The sequence below is a fragment of the Podarcis cretensis genome (genome assembly GCF_951804945.1).
Source record: "Podarcis cretensis genome assembly, chromosome: 3".
Taxonomy (NCBI): Eukaryota; Metazoa; Chordata; class Lepidosauria; order Squamata; family Lacertidae; genus Podarcis; species Podarcis cretensis.
In genome coordinates, this window is record NC_137172.1 from 38,025,753 (window position 1) to 38,051,480 (window position 25,728).

At 41.0% G+C, this 25,728-nt stretch overlaps 1 protein-coding gene across 2 annotated transcripts in view; it reads left to right on the top strand.

Moving 5' to 3' along the window:
- Positions 1-25,498, top strand: part of KCNK5 (potassium two pore domain channel subfamily K member 5) — a 39,071-nt gene extending 13,573 nt beyond the window's left edge. For both annotated transcript variants that reach the window (XM_079969280.1, XM_079969279.1), the window contains 4 exons: positions 14,028-14,139; positions 16,094-16,260; positions 17,995-18,163; positions 20,080-25,498. In XM_079969280.1, coding sequence (XP_079825406.1) covers positions 14,028-14,139; positions 16,094-16,260; positions 17,995-18,163; positions 20,080-20,897 — 1,266 coding nt within the window. In that variant the 3' untranslated portion in view covers positions 20,898-25,498. The remainder of the gene's footprint in view (positions 1-14,027; positions 14,140-16,093; positions 16,261-17,994; positions 18,164-20,079) is intronic.
- Positions 25,499-25,728: the final 230 nt, after the last annotated feature.

Below are 25,728 nucleotides of genomic sequence, written 5' to 3' on the forward strand. Positions count from 1 at the left end.
AAGTCAAACTATGGTTTTATTAACTCAGAATTTGGTGAAACAAGCCACGCTTAAGCCACAAACCATCCAACCAACCAAACAATCCTAGGTCTGTTTTGTTTTTCATTGACTTGTTTCCTCCCCCCACTTTCCTCTCCTTGCTCTCCTGAAAGCCATTGAAGTACCCTGCTCCTGCTCACTGGATCACAGTACCCCTTCCCATTGGCCAGCTGCTAGAGAGGAGGTGTGGAAATTTTCACTTGAGTGCTTCATTTGCTGTTGTCAACAGCTAATTCCCCACTTCCCCTATCAAAGAAATACCTGGAGTTCTTAGCAGTACACAGTTTCTTAACCCTTTTACTTGCTCCACTTTGCTGCTGCAATGTTTATTGGCTTTATTTCCCCAGCTGCACTTTATAGAAAATTTAGGGAGAGTTAAAGACCACAAAGCACACCCTTGCTTAATGCACACACTGGCATCCTAGTTCACCTAGGTCAGTTCAGGGAGTGAAAGTGTGACATGATTATTGTATCTGCTGCTACCTGTGTGAATTGTTTTTGAAACCATGAACAGCAGGTATCTGGCACATAAACATGACTTGAAACCCTTCCCTACAGGTTAAAGAGGCATGTAATAAAGCTGCATTTAGTTGCAATCTTTCAACAGTGCAAACATGGACTAAGAAAATAATTCAAAAAGGTCCCTTTTAAGTTTTCCTCTGCTATGCATGTTGCAGCTGTGAAACAAAAGCCACATTGGTAGGGAAACTGATATTGTTACCAGGCAGAGTTGGCAGTGACAATGGCTTAGCACTGAGAGCAATTTTGCTTTACAGCTGCTCTTGCGTAGTGTCTCTGCTTGGTGGGCAATTTCGATTGTCAAATCACACTTAAAGCATAGTTAAGGAAGTCCCCATGTTTGCACATAATGTTAAATCATAGTTAAGTTCAGTAAGCCAACAAATATCCATGGCTTATCTCCACTAATGAACCATAGTTAATAAACTATAGTTATGGCACTGGGCTTGGTTTGCACATAATTCTAAACCATGGTCCATGCAAATCAGGCCACATGAATTAGGGTTTTAAGTTGTACTCTGACAAATACGACACTGGGATAGCCACATTTTAATGGTAGTTTATTTAAATATTTTGATTTTGTGCAGATTTTATAATATGCTTTAACACTTTAAATAGAATTATGTACTGAAGAAATCTGCCCACACCAAATTGTTCGGCTTTCTGACAGCAGGCTTTTTCTCAACTGCTGCTTGTTTGTCTTTAACCACTGTTGACACTGATTTATGTTTTCTGTTCTGAAGTACTCTCTAGACTTCATGACAGGGAGATAATTCTTGGCTGTTTTAAATGGGGGAAAATCATCCAAATTTGGAAGGCCATTCCCCACCCCCACTCCAGTTGTCTCAGAAGTAAAACATGTCCATTGTGTAGTTATGTCAACTTGCAGAATTGGTATCTGTTAAGAGGACTGGTAATCAGTCATAGCTCTTCTAGTCAAGGATGCTTGTAACTTATTAACTAGAAATGGCTTCTGCAGTTGGGGGAAAAGAAATAGAAAGTAAGTTCAGTGTTAAACCAACATGTAAGGATTGAATAATTGTGCTTTCATCCTAGCTTCTGCTTATTTGCTCTGACATCATGCAAGTAGGTCAAAAGTTCAAGGATGACAGTGATTTGCTCTGGGTGTGATCCAGCAGTCTGTGATGCCTGGTAACCTTTTGTTGGCAGTATGGAGTTCATTTGCACTGTAAGCTGCAGGACAATGGACAAACAGAGGACCCAATTTATAGTTGCCAATTTACATGCCATGATTTAAGTTTTCTTTTATCTTTTTTGTTAATGCATGTGAGGACAGCATGCGTAACCTTTCCCTATTGCAATGTCTTCATGAACATGGGTTCATATAGTAATGAGTTTGTGGATGCCAGATCCTCCCCTAAATTCCTGGGTCTAGTGGTTCTTGGAGTTTAATCAATGCTTAGAGTCTTAACATGGGTTGCCAGGTGTTGAATTTAGCAGTGTCAAAACTCAGGTCAAACCAGTTTTTCAGTGCTCAGGAAATCACCTGGGAGAAGAGCCATAATGGAGAACAAAAGAAAGGTAATGGGCAACCAAACAAAGCAGATACGCTGTGCTGGACAGCAGAGGGGTGTGAGCCCCCACTTCCACTGAGAGATAGTTAGCAGGAAAAAAGCAGAGTTGTATTTGGATTGCAGTTGGTTGGGATATGGGCTAGAGAGAGAGAAGTGTCAGGCTGTTAAATGCAGCAAGCTGAGCAGAGGGTCAGAGGGACATCATTTCTTTCTGGATCCAAGGCTGCAGCAATGAGAGAAACAGGACCCTCTTGGAGTGTAATGCTTTACACCCTTCCATCATCATAGGCTCAGGTTATATATGTGTGATTTTATCATAAAGACACCACAATCTCTGCTGTGCCTCAGTTCCAAAGGAAACAAGAACCCTGGGTAAGCAACTGGACCCCTGGAATCTCACACCACTCAGAGACTGGAATGGTGTGCAACAACATGTTGTCAGATACTGCTGGCTTGCCACCACAATGCAATCTTTTTTATGTTTTCTGGTAGCATTTTATCAGTAACCTATGAAGAAACAGATTAGGGAACTATATAATGCCCCAACGAGGAATCAAAAAGAAGTATTTAATATATAGTAAATGTATGTAAAGATATCCTTTGCTTCTAAAGCTGCCTGTAACATTGGCACTGAAGCAGCGTGGTTTTAGCTTGTTTTAAACAGCTATTTATGTTGAGTGCCAACATTAATTGCTCTGATTCTGCCCCCAGCTTAACAGTGCAAAGTTCAGACTTGTTCAAAGGAAAACCAATTGCTGCAGATCCTTTAAGATCCAGGTATCCTTTAAGCTTAATTGTTACCATCTTCACTTTACTTGCATATTCTATTACCTGGTTTGTTTGTTTGTTTGTTTGTTTGTTTGTTTGTTTATTAGATTTTTTACCCACTCCTTCACCATGGTATACAATAATAGAAACAATTACAATTCTAAAACACATAAAACCATTCCAAGTGGAACAGAAACATTTGCCTTGTTCATTTTAGTTTAGTTATGCCTCATATCTCAGGTCGTGCTTTATTCCTTTCCCTGGAGCCTGAGTGATTCCAGCATTCAGTGCAATGGAAACTGCTCTGGTTTTGTGGGCTTCTGGTGAGTCTCACTGAGGTAGTGGTGGGAGATGATACATATGTTTTGGTTTTTACATTTTTTATTTTTATTGCACTGAAGTTGTTGCTCACCCTTTGATTAATAAATAGTGCTTGTAACAGAGCTGTTGTTAGGACATACAGTGGTACCTCGGGTTAAGAACTTAATTCATTCCGGAGATCCATTCTTAACCTGAAACTGTTCTTAACCTGAAGCACCACTTTAGCTAATGGGGCCTCCTGCTGCTGCCACGCCGCCGGAGCACAATTTCTGTTCTCATCCTGAAGCAAAGTTCTTAACCTGAGGTACCATTTACGGGTTAGAGGAGTCTGTAACCTGAAGCATATGTAACCCAAGGTACCACTGTATAGATATAGAGATATAGATAGATAGATATAATCACAAAGGCTGGTGATGAAGCAGAGTATAGCTACTATGAAACATGACTCCCCCTCCCTCTCCCATTTCCTTTTTTAAAAATGGAGTATTCCTAAATCTCTGGCAAAACAGCTGGTAGATAATAAAATAACAAAATCTTGGACGACATCTCCTCCCTCCCTCTCCTGCAGCAATCAGAAGTAAAACTATGCCCAGTGTGTGTAGTTCTGTTACATAAGAAATAAACAAGAAACCCGGCAGCATTTACTTGCATGCTTTAGATTTCAGACTTTGCCACAAGCTCTGGGCGCTTTGTTAGGTAAGAAACAGAGGTTTGTTCAGATGCAAGTCTAGGCTGCTGGCACAGTAAATAACAGACGAACAGCAATAAATGAGACATCGTGCCTTGAAGCCCCAAAATATGTGAACACTCAGTAGTACTGTTATATAAATGCTACAAAAAGGATCTGAAAGAGGAAAGCTGTTCTCTCAAAGTATGATTTGGTTTCTCGGTGCTTTTTGCATTAAAAAGCCATTATTGGGGAGGAACAGCAGGGGAGGGCTTTTGTCTTCATAGCCAGCTGTAGACTTCCCAGAAGAACCAGACCGCCCAAAGTTGAATCAAGGATGTTGGACTACATACACTCTGATCCAGCAGGAGTTGTTACATATATTTGTGTTGTTGAGATGCAGATTTTATTATCCACTTGCTCATTAATCAGTTGATAGGTTTAACAGGTAGCCCAAATCTAGCTATATTTATTCCAACGTAGGTCCTACAGATTCCAACCAAATGTGTTCGCAAATAAGCATCGTTAGGATTGCAACCTTAAATTTTGTGTTGGATGTTTTAACTTCACTTTTCTCTGCAGTGGTGTTACTCACTTTGGTTCTTTAAAAAACCTGTGCAGCACATAGGCCAGCTGATAAGAGGGGGAGCATAGCCAAAATTTTAATTTGATTATAGCCTGACTCACCAGGTAATCCACTTTATGCGGTGCATAAAGTTCTCCAGCTGCACCTGCACAGCTGAGAAAAGTTCACGTTTCAGTGGAGAAATTGCAACAGCACTTTGAACTTTGATTCCATTCCTTTGAAAGATAACTGCAAGTCAAAACAACTGCTGAAATGATTAAACAGTATCTGCTAGCAACAATCAGTTCTTCACAATAGGCAATAACAGATGAAAACCTGAATAAGGCCTTAGCAAATTTAAACAGCTATCAAAGAGTGCAAATAGTATTAACGTCTGTACTTTGAACACTCCCCGCTTTTCTCCCCCCTTGCTTCTCTCTTGCTTGGGTGGAGCAGCAAAACTGGCAGCAATTCTTATATATCTCATAGACAGCTTAGTCTTCCAGAAACTGCAATAGTGTATAGGGTGGGAGTCAACATGCACCTCCTAATGCAGGTCCACTTCATGCGATGGCCCTGTTTTTTCATGCATTTCAGAAACTAGATGTCGGGGAGTAGTGCCACTTGCAGCAGTAAAATCTGAATCCACTCCTCTGAAGGGAGGTGAACAATTTTCACAGCTATTTTTCAGTGTTTGCAATGAATACCTAGGTGCTAGAGAGGGAATACATAGTGTTTTCCAAGTGAAATTTGACTGTCCATCAGTGGCTGCTAGCCATGATGACCAAGTCACAGCTGGGGAGGGCCCTGCTTGCATAGGCATCTGGTTGGTCACTGTGAGAACAGAATGGGGGACTAGATGAGCCTTTGACCTGATCCAACAGGGCCCTTCTTACATTACATTTGTATCCTCCATTTCTAAGGGTCATGCTGTACGTAACTACTGTTTGGAAGTCAGCATTTTATGAATATAGATATGATCTGCCAGGACATTATGTGAACTTTCCCCAGTTTCCTGCTCTATTTACCTGGCTCCCATTATGCCTTTGGGCTAATTCACAGTAAAGTTTCCCTATAAGAAATAAGCCAAAGCTCTTTTAAATTGTCTTCAGATGGAGTTAGCTAAATTTATGCTCAATTAATTTTATACTGCATTGCTCTGCCAATGAAGCAGAAGAGGGTGTGGGGTTCTAATCTCAAGAGTCTCATGCTCTTGCTATGAATCTTCTGAAAGGAAGTAAGTTATACACTATCTTCCTAATATATCAGCTAGGCTGGGGCAATGATTAAATTAGAAAAAACATTTTGCTCCTTATATGATTCTCATGAGTAAGGAGACCCACGTATTCAGATGTTTATGTCCCTGTCATTTTGGCAACATTACAAGTAAAGTGTATGATAACGCTTTGCAGGGAGATGGGTGATAAGATTGGATGTTGACAGAGTTATAAGTTGGTGATCCAGTTAGAGCTCCAAACAAAGTACGTAACTAGTCTTCATACCATATAAGACTTCCCATTGTTCTCATTTCAAGAGATGATGCCAGATGACTGATTTATAGGGTGTGAGGGGTTCAGTTTAGTAAATGTGAAGTAGACTTCCACACCTAATGCATATGTTTCTCTGCCAAGAAGATGGTACAAACTTTGCAGGGGACCATGACATGGGCCATGATGAAGAGATCATCAAGATTTGGGGGAAATTGAGTTTAGCAAACAGCCACTTGTGGCTGAAGCAGATAGACAGGAAATGCTTCTCAAAACATTTCATCTTTGCTGCCTGAGGCAAAAGGGGAAAGTAGCTGTAGCCTAACTTACCGGGGATCACATGGTGGTGGGTTCCAGCAAGATCTCTTGAGATTTCTTGAAAACCCTCACAAGTTCTTGCCAGAAGCCACTTCTCCTCACTTCTCCAGCAGTGAGACCCCTTGGATTCTGCCTCCTAAGCCAGCTGCCTCAGTCTACCTCATGGGTGGGCCAGCCCTGGGATCTGTAGCCCAGCTTCATCTGGGTGGGCCACAAGTTCCCCACCCCTACTAATGAGCCTGTTAAAGTAATCCCTGCTGATATGGGAATTGGTATATGCAGCTACTTATCATCTCAGAGTATCTCTGGCTTTTGCATATATATATATGATTAATGGCCCACTCTTCCTTCAGTGCAAGTGCACATGAATGTTGATGCTGACTCATATCCTGGACTCTTTCACCCCTAAGCCCTTCGAATTTTGCTTTTCTATTAAGGTCAGTTAAATGAAAGTGTAAAATTCCCCACAGGTTGCAAACCTCTAGGGTGTTGCCTGCCAGCTTGAGACAATGCAATTCACCTGTTTGTTTTTCTCTCACCCCCGAAGGTCACTGAGCATTCCCAGAAAAGTCAAGTATCAAACGGAATCTCAAATAATGTTACTAGGTGGGAAGTAAGAGGGAAGCAGAGAGTGATTTAACAGCCATCCTAAGTCAATTTCCTAGAGTCCCCGAGAGACTGCTGTGTCAAGTGCCTGAGGCTGCTTATAAGAGTTGCTTGTTTGGCTGTTTGCTCCTGACCCTGGTCATGTGCCAGTAGGTTTCAAGCAGCTGGGGAGGCAGAGGCCAAGTGAACATTCATAACATTACCATTTATGTCTGAGATGGGAAATTGGGATGGGCAGTAACCAAAGGCCTGAGTGCTCATGATTTGGATACACTCTGAGGAAGTCCTAATTCCTAGGAATGTATTTGTTACGCACACATTTGCACATACGCATCTGGCCTCCTATTCAGTGCTTGGAAAGGAGTTGACACCTTAAGTGACAGTTAAGAAAAGTGGTGAAGCTTATCTCCCAAGTTGCATGTGATCTGGTCATTTGCCCCTTTTTTGCAGCTTCTTTTCGCTCCGCACCAAAGTTCTTTGCTTCAGCCTCTTTCCACCCTTTCTCTAGCGTCAAAATGCTGTGTTTATAAAATTTCTGGTTACAAACTTATCTGGGGAAAACAGAAAGAAGAGGAAAATCCCCTTTCTTGTGTGTGAAGAAGTTTCTGTCTCCAGACTGCTGGTTTGTGTTGCTGTTTTTATGTAGACCCATGTGATTATGTTTTATCCAACCTCTGGGTCCCCTTTCTTGTTTGTTGCCTTGATCTGTCATCCTTCTCTCCAAAGGGCTAGTGATGAAATCAAAGGCAGGACTGCAGGGAGAGCGGCTGGAGGGCTTATAATAATAATAATAATAATAATAATAATAATAATAATAATAATAATTTATTATTTATACCCCGCCCATCTGGCTGAGTTTCCCCAGCCACTCTGGGCGGCTCCCAATCAGTGTTAAAAACAGTACAGCATTACATATTAAAAACTTCCCTGAACAGGGCTGCCTTAAGATGTCTTCTGAATGTCAGGTAATTCTTTATCTCTTTGACATCTGATGGGAGGGCGTTCCACAGGGCGGGCGCCACTACCGAGAAGGCCCTCTGTCTGGTTCCCTGTAGCCTCACTTCTCGCAATGAGGGAACCGCCAGAAGGCCCTCGGTGCTGGATCTCAGTGTCCGGGCTGAACGATGGGGGTGGAGACGCTCCTTCAGGTATACAGGACCGAGGCCGTTTAGGGCTTTAAAGGTCAGCACCAACACTTTGAATCGTGCTCGGAAACGTACTGGGAGCCAGTGCAGATCTCTCAGAACCGGTGTTATGTGGTCCCGGCGGCCACTCCCAGTCACCAGTCTAGCTGCCGCATTCTGGATTAATTGCAGTTTCCGGGTCACCTTCAAAGGTAGCCCCACGTAGAGCGCGTTGCAGTAGTCCAAGCGTGAGATAACCAGAGCATGCACCACTCTGGCGAGACAGTCCGCGGGGAGGTAGGGTCTTAGCCTGCGTACCAGGTGGAGCTGGTAGACAGCTGCCCTGGACACAGAGTTAACCTGCGCCTCCATGGACAGCTGTGAGTCCAAAATGACTCCCAGGCTGCGCACCTGGTCCTTCAGGGGCACAGTTACCCCATTCAGGACCAGGGAATCCTCCACACCTGCCCGCCTCCTGCCCGCTTATTATCTCCTACTATTTTGCTCTGTTGCTGCTGGCTTCTGTTAAAATAAAAAACTGCTGAAAGAGGAACAGTGATATGAAGTTTCATCCGATTATAAATTCAAACCCCATGCTCCTGGGCTGTTTTGTTGTGATTGGCTAAATTGTTGGTATTTTGTGTGTTCCTCTGATTAGATAACAGATCCACAGACATTCCACTATCTTGAAAGAAATTACATAAGGGGCTTGGAAGCAGGCATTAAATGCATATTCTCGTTTCTAAAATTTGAGTGTTTCATCAAATAAGGAAAATAATAGTACAACAGGGTCACATAGGACAAATACATATAACATGGATAATGATATATAAAAAGATACATAAAAAAGCAAACATTAAAAACAAGTGACATTTTACTAAAAATTACTGGTGTTATTTTCTTTTTATCAACAACTATACTTACTGAAATCACATGCGAAAATTGCATTCCTGGGTAGGCTTGCTGAAACAAATTTATTTTTAGCAGATGCCAAAAAATGCAGTAAAAGTTCCTGCCTAATATTAATGGGCAGGGAATTCCAAGTGTTGGGTGCTTCCATATTAAAGGATAGATTTATTGCAATTACAGAACAAACCTTTTGTGGCACTAGAGAGGCAGTGTGTTCCTGGTTAGTTAGCATTGACCACAGGACCAGAAATCATTGCCATTTCTCTAACTCAGCTACTTTTGGCATCATCACACTGACTGTATGGTCCCTAATTGGCTAGGACCACTAAAGTGGATATCAGAGCAGAGAAATGGTACTGAATTATTTGCAGTCCAGGAGAAAAAATAGCTGTGAACAATGCTAGGGAACCTCCACCCATAAAAATAAGCAGGTTTGGGGCAATATTTTGAACCCCTCAAAGGCTCATTTGCCCTGAAAATATTTCTAGGCTAACATTTCAACACATCCCTATCTGAAAACTGTATAGCCTTTATATTGCAAGGTGTTCAGTCTAGCTCTTTACTAGAGCTTAATTTTGTCACTGCCTGTGTTGCTATTCCTGCTTGTGTTGACTTGTAAACAGCCTTGTGCCAAGGTGTATAAGTATAAGCATCATCTGATGAAACCTATTGCAGCAAAACAAGTTTTATATGACCATAATCTTCTGCTTTATCTGAACAGATAAGAATTGTGACTGTGCTAGCATACCTTCCGATAATACAGTATTGTGCAGTTGTAAAAAAACACCAAGCTGTTTTATAAGGCTTTAGCTGGACTTGGCAGCTGCGCTGCCATTTTGTCAGGGAATCAGGTGATTCCTTTGCAGTGTTGAAAATTTTCAGGCGTGCTTCTAGCCTTTATGATAGAAGAGAAGCTGAGGAATCTGGAAGCATCTCTTTGAAGCCTCAGGAGCAGCTGAAAAACTGGGCAGTGCTTCTATTATGCACATGTTGGTGCTTCAGCTCTGCTTTCAGCTCTGCCCTTTAGGCTCTTTATTCTGAAACTTTTAAAGCAACCTTTCACAGCCAAATTTGAGAAAATCTGAAACCCGACGCTTGCTAGTTAAATTGTTTGAATGACCCAAATATTATTTACTTCAGTGTGTTGTGGAATGTCTTCAGCTCAGAGTTGTTACTTTCTTTTTATACCATGCAACAATATTCACTTCTTTCCGGCTTCGTGATTCCTTTGTTTTTAATCTCAGTTGTGTAAATTGTGTCTGCTTCAAGGTTGTACATGTATCCTAAGGCATTGTAAGCAACAATTAACATAGCTGAGGTGAGATTGTAATTTTGGAAGAGATCCCTGTTGGTTCTGTGCTCTTAGAACTATAATTTATTTGTTTAAAACTTAACCCCTGTTTCCTTAAAGGCTTAGGGTGGATAACAGCAATTTTAAAGTTTGAGGAACTCGAATTGCAGGAGCCATGTGACTAAGCATTGTGGGTAGGTTACCATGTGCCTTTAAACGTGAGTTGTGTGTATGGCTTCTAGCTATATGCTGGCAAGCATAGCAGTTTTGCTTCATGTTCCTCTAGTCTAGTACCTAATTACTTAAAGGCTGGAGCAGGTGGGGCTCATCATCTATGAGAAGGAAAACTCTGATCCTATACCTCTGTTGCCTTGAGAGATATCTTTGGGAGAAGAAAATGCCAAGGAGCCTACACCAATCCAGAAAGGAGTCCCTAAGACAGTTGGATGGCACCTCGTACACCTCATTCCAGCAACTCCTGCAGCCAAGCTGATACCAAACCTATTGCTTTCGGGGAGTTCATGTCAGTGCTGCTAACACAGTGGTTTGTCTTCTTCTCTGGAGGCACACTCTTGAGATCAATGAATGGCAACCACCACTACAACAACAATAGGAGTTGGCACAAAATATGGCCCATGTACTGAATTATGCTGAAGAGAATCGGAAGAAATTATGAAATAAAAGCAGGTTTCCAATTATTTAGGAAAAATCCTACACACATGCATGTATGCAACGTATGCAAAAAAATGACTAACAGAAACAAGACTTGCAAGTTTCCATTTCTAAATAAAAATTGAATGCCTTTAGGATAAAACTCTAGATACCCTGATAATAACTAAGCCCTCTCAAGAAGACAAACAAACAGGACAATGCCTGCTCTGTGTTCCAGAAGTGTCCTGAGTTTTTATGGCTTGATTGTGTATTTTGAAATGAACTCCATATTGCTTCAGTTCCATGTTGAGATTTATTATAGCCAAAAGACATGAGGAAAATAATTAAAGCCATGTCAAGCAAGGCCATAGCTCATCCTAGGTAAAAGCATGCCAATGGGGACAAGAGGGAGGTGCAGCTTTGGCAGAAGAACAGCTGTGAGAGCGAACTTGTGAAATGTTGACACAGCAATGAGAAGAGTTGGCCCTGTAGCTTCTCAGGATATGAACTGCATTGATATGCTCTTCCTCTCCATCTGCTGATTTATGCCTCCCGCCTCTTTACCCTGAAACACAAGCACTTGAAGACTGTGTCTGCTATTTCATATATGAGGAATGGGAGAAAGACAATTTGGAAGAAGTTGTATTAACCATCACCTGTTAATGCTGTCATAAATCTAATTAATTTTGAGGGGAGGAGAAGGTGCCTCAGTTTAACAGCAACATATCCAAAATTCTGTGAGCCCAGAAGTTTCGGGTGGCCTGTTGTAAGATTGAAACTTCTCAGTGTAGTCATGTGTATGTGAGAGGAAGAAGAAACTATCATGTGTTGCTTCACTGACTCTTTGAATTGCAGACAAGGGTATAGATTGAAATGCATAATTGAACAGAGATTGTGGTTAATGAAGTTATCTGCATAAGACTTAGCATATTGGGCTGTTTCAGACATTGTCATAAACCACTGTTTTACATGACAGAATTGAGCCACATTGAACCTTATGCTTGTCCCCTCCCCTCTCTCCCTCTGGCACAGTCATATGAATATTTCACTTCTGCTTTTTATTATGATTAATAAGCACAGCTGCTTGTTTTGCCCAGCCCAACAAACCATGCTTAATCTTAACTCTGGTTTTCTGTGCAACAAGCCAAATTTAAGCCATGGTTAAGAAGCTGCCTTGTATTTTTTTAAACAAACCATAGTTAAGGTTAGCCACAATTTACAGTTTGGGTGTTACACTAAACTGAGGTCAATCAAAAAATGGAAGTGAAAGCTTCCGATCTCCCCTTTGCAACCCTGTCAGAGGAGAGGGGTAGTGGATAAGAACACGGTTTATTATGTAACAATAAATCCTGGTTTATCATGACATCCAGGATGGCCCAACAGCATAAGGCATAGTGGCATTCAGATTCTTTGATTTTGCTGTGGGAGTCTGAGGTAATGAAATATCACTTGGCCTTAAGAGAGGAGTGACGGGCAGAGATAATGGAATTGCTACACCTCTTCCTAAAAGGGCTCTGGGCAGTTCAGTCAGTCCACTTAGTTGTGTGGAGCCCATGCTGTGCAGCAGTGCTGCATGTTTTTCTGATAACTTAAATCATACCCATGCAAACCAATTTTGTTCTGGCATTTTAGAGACCACATAGTGAAAATCGCCAAAGTCATGCCACAAATGGCTTGCCTCATTAGACCATGCTCCCTGTGGTTGTGTTCCACTAGTTTTCTGAGTGCGGCCTTAACTGATTGTGGAAATAGCCTCTTAGCTGGGTCAGCAGATTCGTCCTGATCTTGTTTATATCTTCTCTTTCTTTGTCGTCTTGTGTTATAAATACAACGTATGTGCTCATTTTGCTATTGGGTCCTTACCTGCTGGGCAAAGGGCTACTTACAGTTGTCAGGTATATGCATGACATGGGGCAGGTTTTGACATAATTTCATGCATGTGAAGTTCAGTGTATTCTCCATTTCTGAAGGCTACCGTTGTTTCTGAGGTATTCACTAAATACATGCACTCAGTTTTGCTCTTTTTATCAGTAGGTCGTCAGTGATTTCTCTGAAATTCAGCAAAAGCAAGGGTGTTTCTTCACTTGTGGGGAAGTGTGAGAGTCCTAGTGATGTCAGAGACAGTTTGTACTGTGAGACACTAGGTGTTATGTGAATATGCAGATGCTGAGGTTGGCCATACAATCCCCACCTTAATATTACCGTAAATCATCCCTTTAAAGCCCCAGGCTCCTGACATCTTTCTCCCTCATCCCTGAAAGGAAAATCTGAAGGGATTGCAAAATTCCTCTTCAATTCCCTTAAGTAGTTTTGGTTTTAAAGTTTTGTTTTAAGAAAAACAAAATTATTGGTTCGTTGGCTCTAATCAATGCATATCTCTTGCTGGGATCAATATATGCAATCTACAATGGACCAATAAAAAAGGTTGGAAGTGCAGTGTGTCCCAAAGTAATGCCTACAGAAAGTCGAGGTCACCCTTGTTAAAAACTGCTGTACTTGGAGAAATGTTTAAAACACTGAAATGCTTAAGTCGCAGGAATGGGCTCGCTTGCCACAAAATGCCCAAAATAAATATTTAGTGTTCAAATTGGGAGAGCAAGTCTGAAAGTTTCTTTGCACTCAGTTCCCTTTCTCACTTAGCCCTGATAGCATGAAATTCATTTAGGAAATGAGGCAAAGAAAAATAAACTGAAAAGCCTGGTTTCATGGAGGCTTGCCTGAGCACAGCAAGTGTACAAGCACTCCACTGTGCTTGTACTGTTTTCATTTGAACAGCTTTGCCAAAAGACTCCATTCACCATGCTTACGTGTTCTTTAAAGCAACACCAAGAAATCATTCTCAAATTCAGTTTATCGCTTACTGCATTTGAAAACTGGACTATAGACTATCCCAAGTGTTTTTGTGACTGCAGAATCTAATACAAAAGATAGCTCTACAGCTTTGAATAGTTACTCTTTTAATTCCAATTACTTCCAAAATCTACAGCTATTAAATACTATAGGGTTTTGAAAAATATTATAAGCTGGGAGGTACTAGATTTTCTTGCCAATCTTAAAATTATCACTGATAAATTGATAAAATTGAACATGTGTGAATGGGGTAAAATATATTTCAAAGACTGCATTTTATTTTCGTAATGGAAAAATTATTTTTGTAAAGGAAGAATGACTTGTCTTGTTTAACTCTCTGGGTGCATTTTGAGTGACCGCTGTCATTTTTTCTATAGGTGGTATCAGAAGCTGCTGGACAAGGGGTTTCTATTGATGCCAATGACACCTTCAACTACTGGAACTGGCCTAATGCTGTCATCTTTGCTGCTACTGTGATTACAACCATTGGTGAGTATTTGGCTTGCCCTTGCTTTCTGAATATTCTCCTTCTTAAACCTCTGGTGAACAAAGAATGCATAAGTCCCCCATGACATTGTTGCAAAGAAGATGGTAAAATGTGGGTTGAGTGAGGTAACTGTTAGGTGGATTTGTAGCTGGTTGACTGACAAAACCCAAAAAGTTCTCAGTAATGGTTCCACATCATCCTGGAAAAAATAGACAATTTGGGTGACTGAAGGTTCTGTTCTGACCCCATTGGTGTTCAATATCTTTATAAATGACTTGGATGAAGGAATTGAAGGGATGCTCATCATATTTGCAGATGACAGCAAACTGGAGGGGTAACCAGTGGTGCAGAAGACAGAATAGGCATTCAAGAGGACCTTAACCAATTGGAGAACTGGACCTGAATTAACAAAATGAATTTCAGTAGGGACAAATGTCAGGTTCTTCCCTTAGGCAGGGATAACCAGCTGCACAAATATAAGATGGGGAACACGTGGATTGCCAGCAGTACATGTGAAAAAGAACAAGGGGTCTTAGTAGACCACAAGCTTAACATGAGTCAACAGTGTGATGCAGCAGCAAAAAGAAAAAGCTATTGCTATTCTAGGCTGCGTCAGTGGAAGCCACAATCACAGCCATAGTCCTGCTCTATTCTGCCATGGTTAGATCACACCTAGAGTGATCGAGTTCTGGGTACCACAATTTTGAGTCACAAAAGGGATTCAAAGCGACTAAAATGAGTTGCCACAATCAAACCAATAAAAAGCTTTATGTATTATTTGTGCCTCATTCCCAAGCTAGAGAGAGAATGAAAGAAAACAGTGTTAAAGGGTTTATTTACGCTGCTTTTTGTTTTGCAAAATTTTTCATGTTGTTAAAAAAAATCTTGTAAGATGTAGGAAAACATCAGAACCACAGTCTGTTTGTTTGTCTTGAGAAAGAACATGCTTAGTGTTAGAAAACATACTGACCAGAGTAGGTGGGCAAGGGGAGGTAGAAATCTTACTGCATAACCAAAGAAAGCACTATGTTCTACTTGTTACCATTATTTAAAATAATTTGAAGGAAACTTGACATTCTTTCCTGCTCCCCCTGCCCAGAAAAACTTTGTATAAACAGTTCAAGAAAGCAGAAACTGGTTTAAACTTGAATATTCTTATTGACTTACAACACATGGGCCCTGCTCTCCCTAGGTCCTTGTTTAGTGTATTTTCAGCCACGAGGACTGAAAGCATAAGAGAATTGTTTTTGTCTTTCTCTCTTTCAGTGGCAGGTGGCTGAGCAATTTGGTATATGCCATATAGTATTTAATAAAGCTTGGGTGCCAGTTTTTGTGCCAGTTTTCATGGCATATGTAACCTGTCTGAATCCTTAAACAAAATATCTTCTGATCCCATCTTCATAACCATGTAGAACAGCACAGAACAAACAGCTAAGTGAGGTGGTTCCTCCACCAGCATTGCAGATCAATCATGAGATGACAGCCTGGCAAATACAATGTCTTGTTCAGTATTCAGCTGCATGGTTACTGACTGGCTTCTGAAATTTCACTGTCTATCCACTCATTTTCAAACGTCTTTATTAAGGGCTGAAAACTTTACTTGTTTTAAACCGGAAAGCAAAGAATCTTAGGACTCAGAATTCTGAGGCCAGCTTCTGCGGATGCAATGTGTAATCGCAGAATCTTTAGCCCAGTTCATATCCTATTACTGTTTGCAGTGAGTGCCCATGTGTGTCCGATATGTATATGCAGGCTATGATAATACCGACTTGTGACTTACTAAATGATCATATGTTACACAGTAGAGGCAAGTAAAAATCTTGCAGGATCTTGCAGGACGTCAGACCCAAAACTGTCGTGTGTGAGCAAGCTCAAAAACTTTCACAGAGAAGAAATTATTATTGCTTGGTGGTTGAAAATGGCATAGGTAACTTTTAATACAATGTTCTTTTTCAGGATATGGAAATGTTGCTCCGAAGACTGTAGCTGGACGACTTTTCTGTATATTTTATGGACTCTTTGGTGTTCCTCTCTGCTTAACATGGATCAGTGCTTTGGGGAAGTTTTTTGGAGGACGTGCCAAGAGGCTGGGCCAGTTCCTGACAAAGAGAGGAGTAAGCCTGGTACGAAATGAATTTCTGATTATCTTACTGCTGGCACAGGATGCATGGAACTCTGAAGACCCTTAAAATCAATCTATGAGACAGATGATGCAGAAAACATTTGCTTTATTTAGAAGTAACTCAGATGCAATGGATCACCTTTCCTTACTGATAACTGTATTGATGCACGCCATAACTGCTTGCAGTATAAATTAGTACTGGACAGAATTAAAACCAAGGCAACTAAGCAGCTTGAAATTTTAGTATAAATTCCTATGCATGAGCTACACAAAAAATAAAAAGGCTATGTATAGGGAAATTACCCATAATTCACATATCAGCATATCAGAAACAATTTTGGATGATTGGGAATGTGAATTTCCCCCCTTGGTAGCTATCCCCAGCCTTCCATTCTGCCCCAACTTCCCCTCTTTCCTCTGTTCCCTACTTTCTATAGTCCTAAGACTGTCCATACATTGCAGCTAGAATACATTGCTCAAATATGCAGCTGGAATTCATTGCCCAGATTTTTCACGTAAATTCTAAATAAGGGCCAATAAGAAAGAGTGCAGAACCAGAACCGTCACTGGCTTCCTGCTGTTGCTTAGCAAAGAATCCGAAGGGGTGGCATATGCTTCAGAATGTAAAAGGTTGGAACCCTGTCCAGATCTGTTAAAATGATATTTCCTTGCCCTTTGTACCATCATCATGTCTCACAGTATTTCTGTACTCTTCTGTTTCCCTCTAAATTCCCTGTTTTGAGGGGCTCAGGATTATTTTAGTTGAAGAAATACATTATGTTCTTGTAGGATTGAGCAATCCCATCTTTCTGCTAGATGGGGTTTCTTTTGGCTTGTTTGTTTGTTTGTTTGTTTCCCTCTTTCTTGGATGCTGGATGAATCTTGATTGGCTAGAAAGAATTTGCTAATGGTTTAAACTTCATCACATTGTGTCATATAGTGTATTTGCCATGTCTTTTATTTTGCTCTGTTGAGGTATTTATGTAAAAGAACCTCCATCTCAAAAAATCTACAGGTTAGAAACTTGAGAGAGAATGATAGTTACTAAGAGGTTTCTATGATTTACCGTATTTTTCGCCCTATAGGACGCACCAGCCCATAGGATGCACCTAGATGGGGGGGGGGGAATAAAGGGGAAAAAATATTTTTCCCCCCCCCCAGGTTTCCCCCGCCCCCAGAACGGGAGCAGCTTCGGCATCGCTCTGGGAGCTTGCGGGGCTGAGGCTTGCGGGGCTGAGGGGATAGCTTCCTGAAGCCTGGAGAGCGAGAGGGGTCTCCTCTCGCTCTCCATGCTTCAGCGAAAGCCTGCATTCACCCCATAGGACGCACACATATTTCCCCTTCATTTTTGTAGGGGGAAAAGTGCATCCTATAGGGCGAAAAATACGGTAACTGTTAAACTGTGGGGCAAGTTCCACACAAATGCTTCACAAAGTGAAAATGCTATGGGAAAATCCATGGTGTGATGATTTTATGCTAAGATGCTTCTTGTTTTACCAGCAAGAAAACAGAAGAAGAAAAAAACATGTCAGGAAATAACCAAAAATTCAAATGAACCTGCATTTTACTCATTTACTTCCTATATGTATTTCCTTCAGTTTGGCTGCAGTTGCTACATTCTTGCCACAGGATAGACGGTTGTTGTGGTTTTGTTTCATTAATGCAAAATGCACAAGAAGAGAACAAAATGATTTATCTTTACCTCCCCCCCCCTTTTTTTTTTCATTTATTGCAGAGAAAAGCACAAATTACATGCACTGCTATTTTCATCCTTTGGGGAGTCCTCATCCACCTGGTTCTTCCTCCCTTTGTCTTTATGGTGACTGAAGGCTGGGATTATATTGAAGGACTCTACTTCTCGTTCATCACTATTACCACCATAGGATTTGGAGACTACGTTGCTGGTCAGTAACAATTCATGACACCCTGACAACTAATTAACATTAATACTTTGCAAGTTTGCAGCACTTCTTAACACAACCGCCAATCACAAAGTCAATGTGTGGAGTTGCAAGAGTGATTTCCTATATAAGTGACTCATCTCCACTTTTTATTGGCATTGGAATTGTCAGTTCTGCAAAGAAGAAAAATCACGCGGGCTGTCATGTGGGTGGTTGTTGGTGCATGCACAACTGACAAACAATCAGATTACATGTAAGCATTGGAAGGGCAAATTATTAAGCTGAGAACAGCGGTTGCAGTCTTTCTTTCTTTTTATCCCACAAGCAAGCGTATCTCATTGTGTGGTGACACATTGAGGGCCGCCTTTGTCATGAATGCGGGATCTTTTCCCCCTTGAGGCACTGGCAGCTCTTACATTACTGGGATCCCACCCCATTTAAAGAAGTATAGGCTCAGCCACTTGTTTGGCATTATGTTACTGTGTGAGGCTCAGTATTACTTGAAGCATTGCTGCTGTGTATGGTTATGGTGCCATATTTGGTTCTGTTGCAATGTTTGCTTTAATGGATTGCTCTTGTAAGCAAATTATTGGTTGTGTTTTGGGACTTGACTGACATTTTGCCAACCACCTGCTTTGTGAACTGAACAAAAAATAATAATAATACTGGTGTGAGGAAGAATTTCACCCTGATTGGGGAGAGTAAAATACTAACCACAGCACTAACTCTTTGATAATGCTACCACCACCCTTCCACTAAGCTAGTGAGATGCAGGGACTCACCATTTCCTTCAGTTGTTAAATTTGGAAAATAAGGAAACAGCCAGCAGATCCACTTCAGTCATGCTGGGCATAAAAGTCCATCCACCCCCTCTTTCTTCCCAATGTGCCCACTCAGTAGCTTGAGGGCTAGTAGTTAGACATAAGGGGCAGGTACAAATGAGCGGTCACAAATGCATGCCAAATCCCAAAAGCCATTTTATAGATACTTTTATTAAGAATAATAATTTAGAGACTCTGCTAAGAAGGTTTCTGAATGACAGGTTGCTCCAGATAGCCAACCAGTAGGTCTGAAAGAAAGGCACCATTAACGCCTATTAGGGCTCGAAACTGGGCAGCCAATGTGTTACGTGACGAGGAGATTGCCTAGGTACTCATTGATAGACAAGATCCTGTACAAAGAAGGCTCCAGCTATGGAAACATCTGTCAGCATATATGTGCAGTTATTGGAATTTAAATATGTGACAAGTCTTTTTAATCTTTGACATTCGAACAGACTGTTGAGGTTTGGTACTTGATCTCAGGCACAAAGGCTGACCCTGATCCCAAAGTAAAAAGGTAAAGGTAAAGGTACCCCTGCCCGTACGGGCCAGTCTTGACAGACTCTGGGGTTGTGCGCCCATCTCACTCAAGAGGCCGGGGGCCAGCGCTGTCCGGAGACACTTCCGGGTCACGTGGCCAGGGTGACATCGCTGCTCTGGCGAGCCAGAGCCGCACACGGAAACGCCGTTTACCTTCCCGCTGGTAAGCGGTCCCTATTTATCTACTTGCACCCGGAGGTGCTTTCGAACTGCTAGGTTGGCAGGCGCTGGGACTGAGCAGCGGGAGCGCACCCCGCCGCAGGGATTCGAACCGCCGACCTTTCGATCGGCAAGTCCTAGGCGCTGAGGCTTTAACCCACAGCGCCACCTGCGTCCCATGATCCCAAAGTACCATATGACTATTTTAAGTTATGACTATTTTAAGTTACAAATTAGACCCTACAATTAGTTACTCACATTTTAAAAAATCTCCTTTTTAATGGGTTGCAAGCACAACTTGCCTGTGTTTATTGTGAAACATGAAAATGTCAATCTAATGTTAAGGCATGCATGTATGTATGGTCCTATAATTTCGTTTTCTGTTTTTTCCCCTTTCAGGTGTGAATCCAAATATGACCTACCATTCACTCTACAGATACTTTGTGGAGCTGTGGATCTACCTAGGCTTAGCATGGCTTTCTCTCTTTGTTAACTGGAAGGTCAGCATGTTTGTTGAGGTCCACAAAGCAATCAAGAAACGAAGGAAAAAAAGGAAGGAGTCCTTTGAGACCCACCCTCCTACAAAAAAAGCTCTTCAGATGTCTAACCCAAAAGATGTGAACATTTTCAGCTTCCTTTCTAAGAAGCAAGAGACTTACAATGATCTCATCAAGCAGATTGGAAAGAAGGGTCTGAAAACAAGCAATGACAAAATCCTAAATGGAGAGCCAGTGAAGCCAGCCTTGCAACATTCTAGCCAAGATATCAAAGTGATGTACACAAGGAGCAAGTTATTTGACTATGATGAGGTTTCTCTGGGACTCCAAAACTTTCATGTTATGAGGCATCTAACTGATAGGCGTATTGGGGATAGCCCAATTGAGGGCAGTGGGTTTGTAAATCAACTGGATCGGATCAGTGAGGAAGAAGGAGAAGCATGGGACTCCAGGGACTATCGACCCCTGATCTTTGAAAATGCCAATATAACTTTTGTAAATGAAGATGAGGATGAAGAGGATATTTCAGATGATGAAGAAACTTCAAAGTCGTCTATGGATGACAATCTTGCAGAGGAACCAGAGTCTCCCAAAAAACTGGTGACATTTTCATCCTCTGATGAATCTACGTTTACCAATAATGATTTAGAGATATCTGTGCCTTATGAGCAGCTAATGAATGAATACAACATAGTGAATACTGCAAAAGCTGCAACGTGAACAACAGCTTTTTCTTTTTTGTTACTGGCTTCCTGAAGATCATTTAACACAGATTTGAACAGATGAACATGCATGAGGAGGAAAAAGAGGAAGGTGTACCATGTTTGGCATTTTCTACTGCCACCACCTCCTTGCATTAGCATACTGAAAGCGTTCAACAGCTGGATGTTATCTCTAGTTGTTTGTTACTCAGTTTGATTACTCACTGTGAAGTGACAATTCTAAAACTTGAGGGTTCCTTTTCCCTTTGGGGAGTTGGTCGTGCTTGAAGTTAGGAAGAAAAGCCTAGAGTTATTGGGCCTATTCAGTATTTGATGAAGAATGACGTTCTGATATTGAAATCAGACTAGTTTGGATTGATTGTATGTATGACGTGGCTGGTTACTGCACTAACTCTTGATTTCTGAAAAACTGAATTCAGATCACATCTAGGCTCAGAGTGGAAAATGATGATTGTTTCATGCAAGCTCAAAATCGCACAATGAAGCTCTCTTTCCATTCTCCTTCAAAGGGATGCTTTGAACCAGAAGGGCTGAGTATCTAAAGGTCAGAGTTGAGATACATTGGCAGTCCTGACTAGGGAACTTGAACAATAACTGCTCAAGTTATGCCAGTTCTGCTGAGTCGTGAGCTGAAGGTCCATGAACAAAAGCACTAACTTAGACACAGAACCAATTTTATGGAGACATTATATCTTCTATTGTACAAGAAACTATCTGCAGTTAAACCTGGTTATAATGAAAAGTACATATGACTAATATTTAAAATTTAGTAACAGATTGGTGCGAGGAGATTGCAGGTGACAGATTTAAAATGAAGAAAAGCACAGTGGCAAACAGTTTTGCATCAGAAGTGCCCTTCCATTGTCCATAGTCTACAGAAAATACTTGAATTTCATGTGCTCGTGTCTCCTAAGTGAAGTTTGGTGACACTGCCCTTTTGACTGACTGGTTTTTAGATATATAAAAAATGCAAAACACAGCCTGAATACCTTGATGTTTGTCTGAACAGCCGAAGAGCTGCTTTGTTATATTCATTGTCTCTCTGATTCTAAAACATTCCATTTTTATCCACTCCATTTGATACTTTAGAGTAGATGTATATTTGTTATGGGCACACAATGTTGTTGTTTTTCATATATTTCTGCTGTATTTCAACTGCTTTCTAAGTAAAATGAAAATGTTAACTAGCATTTGGGGAGAGTATGAGAAGACTTATAAAAGCAGCCGAAGCTGGATATCATGGCAAAGGGCTTTATCTGATAATTGGCTTTACATGGCAGAGAAATAATTAACTCAGTGGTTGGTATTCCTTTTTAAATTACATTATAAATCTTTGGAGCAGAGTTACAATGGTGAACAATCTAAGCAAGTGTTCTAGCCTAAGTGTTCTAGATCACAGTCCTAGAGATGTTTGAGGATCAGGTTGTGAGTCACTCCAGTGTAGATTTTAATTGTACTTCCTCCTGTTTTGATCTGAAATGGAAGAATTAGTGGATGATGAAAATCTTGGAGGGAGGATTTTTGAATCTGACATGGTAAGAAGGGCCAAGTGGAATTTTTGCAGTGCTGATCTTGAATGATTAGATATACTCAAACTTCTCTTTTTGACTACTGTTTGGCTTCTGAAGAGTGGGGAAGAGGTGTGTAGTATTCCCTTTCTTAGAAAATGTCTGCAGAAGGACAGCTCAAAGGCATTACCTACAAAAGATGGTCTGTTCATTTCTGTTTGGAAATGTGTACTGTATATACAAAGAAGGTTGCAAGAGGAGAAAAGAAATTAAGAACGAACCCAAAACTTCTATTTTCTCACACTTTTCTAGACAGGAAATTGTTCAATTGGATTTGCCAGTGTTATCTTATGCATTATGTAATGTATTGCTGAAATAAGGCCAGGAGGCTAGTGATGTTTCTCTTAGAGGCTTTGTGGCTACTTTTTAATAGTTAGACTGACTCTTTGCAGGCATGACTTATTTTTACCTCTGTAAAACAACATTTGGCATCAAACAGTTTCACAACTCAAAAAATGTCGTCCTGCTGTTTTTCTCAGTGACAGTGTTCCTCATATTAATAGCAGTTAATACACTAAGTACTGAACTGTGTCCCATTTTTGTTACAGAAGTGCAAATCATTTTTATGAAAATAACTTCATAATGTTGACATTGCAATCTGTTGTGTCTTCCATGAATGAATGACTTAAAGGTTTCTCTCTGTACTAAAAGAGGTACAGAATGGTGCACACTTCTTTTAGTGTCAAGATCAGTATAGGAACAGCCAAGAAACAACGTATAATTCCCTTGAAACATTACGTCTTCTTGGTGTGACTGTTGTGTTGTTTAGTGCATAGGCAGGCAGAAACAAAATAATAGGAACTTGAAGCTGAGGTCTCCATCTTAAGGCTCACCTGTACATCTACAGGTGAGCTTGTGTGTCCTGATGAAAACATAGGTTAGGTACTGCTCTTTAGATGTGATTAACACCTTCCTAGGAAATATTCTGCATTTTAGGAACTTTACCCACTTCCAAGGAAACCTTATCCTTGTTTTAAGTGAAGACAAATTTGATAGATACAAAGACTTCAGTGTTCTGCCTAGTGCCTGGTTAAAATCAAAGTGGACATGTGAGAAACAGCTGGATCATCTGGTAGAATCTTACCTCTCAACAAATCCACCATGTGCCTTGCAGAGGGGGTTTTTTTGGTCATAAAGTGGCCAGCCCAAAAGGCTATATGCATAACTTACTGGATCATGGTTTTTAGCTGCTGAAAGCTATTCATTTTCCCTTCACTGTTCTATGATTCTACCGGTTAGTTGTTGGTTTCTTTCTTTACCTAGCATTCATTAAACAATGGAGTCACCTTAGACCTACCAGAGGACTGGTTTGCCTTAGCACTCTCCTGGTCTGAAGTACTGTCTTCCATGTTTAGTGGAGCTTCAGTCTTTTCAGTCTAAGTCCCTTTGAAGTGCCTTTGACTAGCTTGAATTCTCAGCCAAGTATTGAGAAGGATTTCCATAATGTGAAAATAAGTGAAAGTGTTAGGTTTGGAAACTTCTTCTCCTCCTCCGGCCTGAGATCGGGGAATCTCCACTTTATGTTCATGTTATAGGTGTTTATGGAAGGGATTTTTTTTAATAAAAAAAAAAAGATAGCTGCTAACCTTCAAAAGCACCAGGGATCGATCTTATGCATGTGTTTCAGTAGGGAAAGGAAGGAGTCTCCTTCCCACCTATCTCTACCAAGCTGTGGATCATGAAACCTTGGTACTGCTGTTTTACCTTTTGCCCCACCACTACTGTTGTCACTGGGTTCAGAACAACCCAGAGCGTTGGCAATAGCTGCTAAGCTTCATAGTGTTATTGGGAGGAAATACAGTTCCATAAATTGGACCAAAAATACCATCAACTCTCCTTTTTCCTTAACAGTGTATAGCAGTGGTTTTCAACCAGTGTGCCTTGAATGGTGGTCAGGGGTGCCGTGGGCAACACTAGCCTCTGTTCCTCTTTCTTTCCCTCCCTTCCTCTGATGCCCTCTCGCATCTCTGCATCCCAAAGACTTACACAGCTGATTATTGCAGGGACACCAGACACCAGGGACTGCAGCAGTAGCTGCCCGGATGACTCCCAAGGAGAGGGGGAAAGAGAGGAGGCTGAGGGAACACCCCACAAGGGAGGGTGTCCAAAAAAGGGTGAGAGGCTGCCAGCTCTATACACAAGGGGTGACACTACTGGACTCCTGAGTCCCACAGGGGTGCCACAGAAAGAATGTAGTTGGTCAAGGACCTTTTGTGGGCCACAAAAGGTTGAAAACCTCTGGTGTATAGGATATTCTCATGACCAGAATTAGCCAAACATTGGGGTCATTCCTGGGACTGAGATTGGGTATTCAGCTGTCTTATAGTAGGGTGGCAACTGGGTGAAAATTTGCTCTGAAAAAATACAGGAGAAGCTGTACAACCCACCCGCCAGATTGATGTTTGATTGATATGCATTTCCACTGCAAAACTGACCCATAGATAGTGTAAATGAGTATATCACTCTAGCTTTTCTTTTAAAGGGAGCCACTAAATGAAGCTCTGAAACACTTGCTTACACAACAGTTATGAATTTAATACAGTGGTATGAAACTTTTAAGCAACATTTTTATTGGTTCTTCATAATTTGAATACATAGTTGACTCCATTGCTGGCAATGGGTGTTTCAAAAAATATAAACTAAAGTTTTCTGCCCTGAGCATGATCTGATACTCCCCTTATTTTATTGATATGGTACAAGTGAAAATGTACTAGTATCTTCTCTGGAAAAAGTATTATGTATCCCTGCTGATTTTAAAAGTTGCCTAGAGCCTTTAGTTTTCATGCTTTCTATGCTGCACTGAATTTTAAAATGAGGGTCTCCATTTTCATATGCTTCTGGAAGTGTGCACAGACCTAATGATCTCATCTCTCACTCCATCACATGAATAGACACAATTCCTGTTTCAGTCTGTACTTTTGTTTGCTGATTTGTGTCACTGGAATCACTGTATGTACATATTAGACTTTGTAAAATGTAATTTATTTTAACTCTTTTTCAATAAAAAGTGATTGTTATTTTTAAAAAAGAAGTTTTTCTTCCTCACACTTAATGGACATTGGCAAAAGGAAATGACATACTAGACTGAATTCAAGAAAGTTGTAGTGGGAAAACATACTGTGTGGTACTCAACTGAGTTTTACTCGAGAGAGTAGGCCTGCTGAAATTAACATGATTAATACAGTGGATCTGCTCAGAGTAGATATTAGTTAACGCCACTCTATAAAATAGAAGGCACATTATCTTTATTTTAAAGTCATT